Source organism: Peromyscus maniculatus, chromosome 2 (assembly GCF_049852395.1).
Source record: "Peromyscus maniculatus bairdii isolate BWxNUB_F1_BW_parent chromosome 2, HU_Pman_BW_mat_3.1, whole genome shotgun sequence".
Classification (NCBI taxonomy): Eukaryota; Metazoa; Chordata; class Mammalia; order Rodentia; family Cricetidae; genus Peromyscus; species Peromyscus maniculatus.
In genome coordinates, this window is record NC_134853.1 from 165059826 (window position 1) to 165067622 (window position 7797).

General features: G+C 56.8%; 1 protein-coding gene across 1 annotated transcript; it reads left to right on the plus strand.

Moving 5' to 3' along the window:
- Positions 1-53: 53 nt before the first annotated feature.
- Positions 54-7572, plus strand: Fbxo2 (F-box protein 2). The gene is made up of 6 exons (XM_042272501.2): positions 54-470; positions 3894-4274; positions 4644-4773; positions 4847-4942; positions 5444-5573; positions 5790-7572. The coding sequence occupies exons 1-6, from the start codon at positions 449-451 to the stop codon at positions 5922-5924; spliced, it is 894 nt and encodes a 297-aa protein (XP_042128435.1). The 5' UTR covers positions 54-448; the 3' UTR covers positions 5925-7572.
- Positions 7573-7797: the final 225 nt, after the last annotated feature.

Genomic DNA, 7797 nt, shown 5'->3' on the forward strand with positions numbered 1-7797 from the left:
CCGCCCACTGCCCGTAAACCACGCCCACAATTCCTCCTGACCCCGCCTCACCCGCGCACCCCGGGAACTTGCCCCCTCCGTAGCGTAGGAAAATTACCTGGGGGGCGGGAAGTCGCTGATACCCCCAAATCCACTTGGCCTAGCGCCCGCACCCTCCACACCCCAGCTGCCAGACCCCTGGTGTCCTCCAGCAATCACTCTCCAGGCGCACCCGGAGCCCACCCGTCCCGTGGCTACCTCTGCCCCTCCCCAGTATCCGGCTCCTCCTGGAAGCCGCACCTTGGGCTCCGGGGGCGCGGGGCTCCCGGCCCCCAGCGCGGGGTCAGAGGCGGGGCGGGGCGCGCGGGGCCTTTAAGAGGCGCGGCAGCACCGACCGGGTTGACGCGGGCAGCTCCAGAACTCGCCACCCGCAGCGCTCCGGCTCCTCTCTGTCGACCGCGCTGCAGCGATGGATGGAGATGGTGATCCAGGTAGCTGTAGCCGGCCCTGCTCGCGCCAGACCGGGGAGACAGGGAGGACGAGCGCCCCAGACGGGGCTCAAACTTTTGCGACAGCAAAACCCCCGGAGACAGTCTAGGGAGCAGTTTTCTGCCTGGGTCTTGGTGTGGAGGGAGGAGGACGCCTGGGTCTCCAAAATGGCATCGGAGAACGCTGGCATACCAGGCTCCAGACTTCCTGGGGTTTGAGAGCTGGGTTCTTGAAAGCTTTTGCTTCCATCAACTTCTTCCGTTTGCTAGCTCTGCCTGCCCTCCCTTTCTCATGAGCCTCCGGAGTCCCCGCTGGGTCCCGGGGCTTACCAACCTCACCTTGCTTCCATTGTAGATTCCTGAGGGACTCCCTCCTTTGGAGGGGCCACCTTGTGTCGCGGTAGTGGGCTGTTCCATGGGGACCAGGCTAGTGGTGAGGAAGAGTTGGGCTGCTTTTGATGGATACTCTGGGTCCTCAAGGATCTTTTGTCCAGTCATCTTTCCTGGCACCAAAGACCCCACCCCTTCCCCCTCCAGCTCCCCGATGGGCCTGTAGGGGGTTGCTTGCTGAGTCAGGCTGGGGTGCAAACCTGCCTGCCATGACCCCCCACCCCTTCCTCACAAACCACTTTAGGGGAGGCAAGGGAACAGATGCCCTCTAAGGTGGCCAGGCTTCCTTCCATCCCTGACCCCCCTTCCAACTCCCAATTCCCCATCAATATCATCTACAGGGCCCCAGAATAGGCTCCTATTTTCCCCCAGGGCCCAGGAAGTCCCTGGACTCAGGGGCCCAATCCAGGTGAGTGAGTCAGCGTGGGGTCAGCATCCAGGGCTAGATAACTTTCCTACAGAAACAATGTGGCAACTTGTGTTCAGGGAGCATGGTGGGGGGGCAGTAATCGGATCTGGGGCCTCAATGCCAGGCCTAGGGGCCAGGAGAGAGGACTGGGTGAGGTGCATCTTTCCGGGGAGCATCAGGTATCCACTGGGGCCAGGGAAGGGCTGGGGTGGTGGTGGAGAGGTGAGGACATTGGGCCCAGCTCTCCAGAGAGCTGTGGGAGGCAGAATGGACAGGCATTTTCCTCTCTGTTTGATGCTGTCCTGTGGTGGGACCTGGGAGGCCCAGTTTCCTTGTTGCAGATGGAGGAGTAACCCCTAGATATGAAAATGTGACCAAAAAGATGCTAGAAACGCAGGGAAAGTGGCGTGTGTGTGTGTGTGTGTGTGTGTGTGTGTGTGTGTGTGTATAAGAATCACCATGGCTGATGGAGAACTCTCGGTGTGCTCTTAAGAAAGAGGGGAAGTCCTGATTCAGCTTTCCAATGCTGTCAGTGTGGGGATTGCTGGCTGTATCCCATTAGAGGAGGTTTGGGGAACAGGCCATCTGTACCCTCCCCTGACATGGGCCTGCTCCCTGACTGCCTTGCATTTTCAGGGTCCAGTCTTCAGGAACTCTGAAAGAAGCGACTAGTACCCAGGTTGGCTGGGTCCCCTCCCCACTGGCCCTCTCTCCTTGAGAGATACCAGGTACTCAGTGTCTGCTTACTCAAGGCTTCCATGGCCCAGATGAGGCGGGCTGAGATCCAAGGGATACCCAGCTGCCCATACTGTCCTGCGTGTGCAGTGAACTGATCTCAAGAACTCTGCCTGAGAGACACTGCTTCCTTTCTGGTGTCTTGCCCCTACCATGGGGTCAGGAGTTCCCACGGACTTAGCAAGAGTGGCTGTCTTTGTACCCTTGCTCCTCTGTGGGGAGGGGATGAATATCAGTATGATCTGATGGTCTGGCACAATGATGACCCCATTTCACAGATGAGGAGGCTGAGGGTGAGGGGTGGAAAAGAGGGGGGGAGGAGACTCTTACGCAATCACCGAGTACTTCTTTCTCTGTTGGTTTCCTACCCCCCCCCCCATACAACATTGGCTGGGTAGGGACAGCTGGATTGTCCCCACCCTGAGTCCTTGGGTCCTCTACCCCAATATTGCCAGAGGGACCTACACTAAATCGCTTAACATTTTCCAACCTCAGCATTTTCATCCACAGTATCAAACCAAGACCTAGGCCGGGCAGTGGAGGTGCACACCTTTAATCCCAGCACTCGGGAGGCAGAGACAGGCAGATCTTCGTGAGTTCAAGGCCAGTCTGATCTACAGAGTGAGATCCAGGACAGCCAGGGCTATACAGAGAAACCCTGCCTCCAAAAAACAAACAGAAACAAAAACAAACAAACAAAAAAACACAAAACAACAACAAAAACTCAAACAAGACCAGAGTACTAATTCAACAAATTCTTTTGTTGTTGTTGTTGCTTTGGTTTTTTGAGACAGGGTTTCTCTGTGTAGTTCTGGCTGTTCTGGAACTCACTCTGTAGACCAGGCTGGCCTCGAACTCACAGAGATCCACTTGTCTCTGCTTTAAGTGTGCTGGGATTAAAGGCGTGCACCACCCCTCCTGGCTCAGCACATTCTTTTGGTAACACCACAGCTGTTAAAGTTGGCTCCTGTGTTGGACCGAATGAGTTCAAACACAAGCTCCAAGTACTTATAAGTTGGGTGACCCTGGACCTTGTCACCTCTCTGTCTCTCCATAAAAGAGATGTAGGGCCAACCTGGAAGAGGTGGTTTGGGACTTTAGGAAGTAATTCAAGTGCTCCGAGCAGTATGTCACTCTTGCTAAGTGGTGGTAAAATACAGAGGCTCCTGACTCTACGCTGGTAGGCACTAGGAAGTCTCCCAGTCCTGGTTCTTGCGGTCAGTCCATTGTACACAAAAGGGTTTATTAAACAACCGGACCAGGAACAAAAGCTAGGAAGCCTTTGGATGCTTTTGAGCTTGGGCTGTGAGAGGGTGTGCTAAAGGTATGTCCAGGAAGGCTCCCCGGAGGAGGCAAGGGACCCTTGAGGTCTAGGAGGGGGCTTAGGAGACCTGACCCATAAGTGCAAGGACATCAGTAACCCCAGATCCTTGTGGGTGTCTACTACTCCTGTGGGAGAAGCGGCAGCTGAAGGAATTCTTCTGGTTTAGGGGGAGTATCTGTGCCTCTACCTCCTTGGGCTTCCTCCCTGGGCACAGTTTAGGGCTCGCTCTCCCCCACTCCTGTCTCCTGTGTGTGTGTGTGTGTGTGTGTGTGTGTGTGTGTGTGTGTGTGTGTGTGTGAGAGAGAGAGAGAGACAGACAGACAGACAGACAGACAGACAGACAGACAGACAGACAGAGGTCCACTGTGTAGTCGTCTTACTGTAACTGTTTACATAGGCTGTTCTTCGCAGAGATACATTTGTCCTCTGCCTCTCCAGTGCTGGGATTATAGGCAATGCCAGCAAGTCCCGGTTAAGAACTTCTGTCCCCGGCTATGGTTGCCTCAGAGTGGGACGTGGAGGGGTCAGTTTGGAAGTCTCGGCTTTCCCTTTCCCTTACGGCCCTCAGAGAGTGTGAGCCACCCCGAAGAGACGAGCCCAGAGGAGCAGCCAGAGGAGGCGGGTGCCGAGGCGGGTGCAGAGGAGGAGCAGCCCCGGGAGGAGGAGGAGGAGGAAGAGGCGGAGGCGGCCGAGTACCTGGCCCAGCTGCCTGAACCGCTGCTGCTGCGAGTGCTGGCCGAGCTGCCGGCCCTGGAGCTGGTGCAGGTCTGCCGCCTGGTGTGCCTGCGCTGGAAGGAGCTGGTGGATGGCGCCCCACTGTGGCTGCTCAAGTGTCAGCAGGAGGGGCTGGTGCCTGAGGGCTGCGCCGGTGACGAGCGGGACCACTGGCAACAGTTCTACTTCCTAAGCAAGAGGAGGCGCAACCTGCTGCGTAACCCGTGCGGGGAAGGTGAGGGCCGCATATTGGAGTGCCCATTGTCCCTTCCAGAAAACGGCTCTGGGTGCCAGCCCGCTTCAAGATTAAATGAGATGAAATGCTTGGTGCGATGTCCAGCCCAGAACAGCCGTCTGTTCCCTGGGGAGTCTCTTCCCAGAGTAGACACGCTCAGTGAAATGGGGGTGGGACAGGCCCGTGGACACTAGGTCGGGGGGCAGAGTGAGGAAGTGCCTACAGACCCGTCATTCATCCTCTGCCCACCGAGACCTTGAGAAAGTACTCAGGTCCATTCTGCCTCCCACGGCCGAGGCAAGAGCCAGCCCTGCCACAGCCTGAAGCAGGGGCTGTGTGACCAGGGTGGGACTGTCCGTGTCCCTACAGAGGACTTGGAGGGCTGGTGCGACGTGGAGCACGGAGGGGACGGCTGGAGGGTGGAGGAACTGCCCGGAGACAGCGGGGTGGAATTTACCCAAGATGACAGCGTTAAGAAGTACTTCGCCTCTTCCTTCGAGTAAGAAGGGGCAAGGGGGTGGGGGAGGAGGAAGCGGGGTGGGGGGCACGGGATCCTGACGCCTGTTCCTCAGGTGGTGTCGCAAAGTGCAGGTCGTCGATCTGCGGGCTGAGGGCTACTGGGAGGAGCTGCTGGACACCACGCAGCCCGCCATCGTGGTGAAGGACTGGTGAGCAGCTGTGGAGGAGGGGTCAGGACTAGAGGGGAAGTGGTGGTGGTGGGACTAGCCGTGTGCCACACTTTGAGTGTTGTGGCCACAGGTCTGCAAGGGTTGGCAACGGGTAGGAATCTATTTCCTGCCTTGAGTTAAAAATGTTAGCGAATGTGTGTGCATTTGCTCTCGCTTAAGACAAGGCAAGGATACTACCAATAAGTTAAGGCCTGCTTACTCCTTACATGTATACACATATCTGTATATACTCCCATTTCTGTGCGTGTGGCAGTCCCGACAATACGTATCCCCTAGGATGGCTTTGGTTCCAAGGTTGGGTCTGGCACATTTAGTCCCTACGTTTGGCTCTGGGGCCCAGTTCCCTCTTCCCTGTGGCCGCAGCTTCCTTATCTGTGAAATGGGAACATTAGGGAGCACTGGCCAGGCATGGATACTGGGCTGGGCAGAGGAGATCTCTGGCAGAGTCCGCTGAGGCCTGCGCCCCGCATTCCCCTGCAGGTACTCGGGCCGCACCGATGCCGGTAGCCTGTACGAGCTCACCGTGAGGCTGTTGTCGGAGCACGAAGATGTCCTCGCGGAGTTCAACACCGGGCAGGTGGCAGTGCCGGAGGATGGCAGCTGGATGGAGGTGATCCTGCAGAGCCGGGGGCGGGGCCGAGGCCGGGACATTCTGGGTGGAAGCTCCGCCCACGGATCTCAGGCGCAGAGAGGGTGGTCCCGGGCTCCTAGAGACAGCGCCTAGTTCAGCCCGCAATCAGAGCTGGGATCGGGGCGCTGCGCCCGCGTGGGGTGACAGGGACAACTTCAGACCTCTGAGGCTGACGCAATACCCCTTCATCCCCAGATCTCCCACACCTTCACCGACTACGGGCCAGGCGTCCGCTTCGTCCGCTTCGAGCACGGAGGGCAGGACTCGGTCTACTGGAAGGGCTGGTTCGGGGCCCGGGTGACCAACAGTAGTGTGTGGGTGGAACCCTGAGCGACCGCCCCCCTCCCCAGCCGCCCTCTAGGGGCAGAAGCCTGGGGTAGAAAGGCCTTAATTTAGTTGGTAGCATCCTCACCTGCCTCGTCCTCACCTTGCACCTGCCTCTCTCCCGCCCCTTCCTCCAGCCTGGTCCCTGCGGGGAGAGAAGGATTTGTTGCTTTGTTGTGGGATGGCTTCCATTTGCATCTCCACGGGCAGTCGCTTCTAGAATGTACGATCCGAGGGGGTTATGGGGCTGCTGCTGGATCCCGAGCACCTAGCATTGTGCCTGCCTCAAAGTGGGCACTCAATAAATATTTGTCCAAAGAAGGAAATAATGAAAGTGCAGACGAGTGGACATCTCCCCCTCCATCGCTCTGTCTCCCAAGGGCCTCTGGCATGGCCTGGAAAAGTACTTGGTGACAGTCCAGCTGCTCGGGTTTCCAGGGGCTCTTGGGTTGGTATGGGGCCAGCTGGGCCTGGGCAGCCCTGCGGGACAAAGGCTAGGATTGTGAGACCAAGGAGGGGCTGGCTGAGCCTGGCGCCTGAGGACATCCAAGCTGCCCGGAATCCACACAGGGCTTGGTAAGGGAGTGTGGGGGTGCCTGCCCCCCAGACCCCTCTTGGCCCAGCGGTTAGGCTGTGCCTTGCTGCGTTGTCCCCACCCTCTCTGTAGCAGTTTTGTGGTGGCCCCACAAGGTCTGGATGGACATTCTCTTGGGCCTAGAGATGAAGGCTGTGATTGTGTGTGTGTGTGTCTGTGTCTGTGTGTGTCTCTGTGTGTGTGTGTGTATCTGTGTCTGTATGTGTGTCTGCATCTATGTGTGTCTGTATCTATGTGTGTGTGTGTGTGTCTGTGTGTGTGTCTGTATCTATGTGTGTGTGTCTGTGTGTGTTTATGTGTGTGTGTGTGTCTCTGTGTGTCTGTATCTATGTGTGTGTGTCTGTATCTATGTGTGTCTGTATCTATGTGTGTGTGTGTGTGTGTGTGTGTGTGTAGTAGTAGTAGTAGTAGTAGAGGGCAGTGGGAGGAAGAAGCTTGGCTGCTCTCTTTATTCATCCTGCTTCACACTAACCTTCCTGGACAGGACAGGGTTGGTTTAGAAGCTGGCTCCTGGCACCATCCTGGGAGGCAGGCAGTGGGAAGGGTGTGTTTAGGCTACTTGCTTTCTGGCATCCCAACCCCTTCCGAGAACGCTCTGTGATTGACTGGGGTGATGAAAGTTGTCACCATTGTCCCAAGACAGTCATTGTGACCCCAGCTCTGCTTTCATTCTGAGGTCTGATGCCACCTGCTGGTGAGGTGGGACAGCCCCCTGGGCTGGGCGTGCCTGCCTTGGTGTCTTGACTCTGACACATAGTCCTGCCTCTGAAACTCCAGGGCTGTAACCCACAGCTCTATGGGTCTTGAAGTAAACACATTCTGCCCCTCGAAGAATCAGCAGACTGACCACATGCAGTGAATGCTGGTGTGTCTTGGGACCTCCTGTCAAATTACTGCCTAAGTCTCTGCCATGGAGCTTTGTCAGCCAGACAGGGGAGACACACTTTGACCCCAGGACTTCCTGGTCTACATGTGTGTGTCTGTCACATGTGTTCCGGTGCCCACAGAAGAAGGCGTTAGATTGACTGGAGTTGGAATCACAGGTGTTTTTGATCTGCCTGACGTGGGTGCTGAAATCTGAACATGGGTCCTCTGGAAAGGCAGCCAGCTTGTGCTCTTAACCTCTGAGCCATCTCTCTAGTTCCCCACTAGATCCCAGTCCTTTCTAAGGGAACCCCAAGTCTGTAGGGGAAGGCAGGGTCCACACCCACCTTCATTGCCAATCATGAGGAAGCAATTGGTGGCCTTGGCCCCAGCATAATGGGAGGAAGCATGAACTCATGA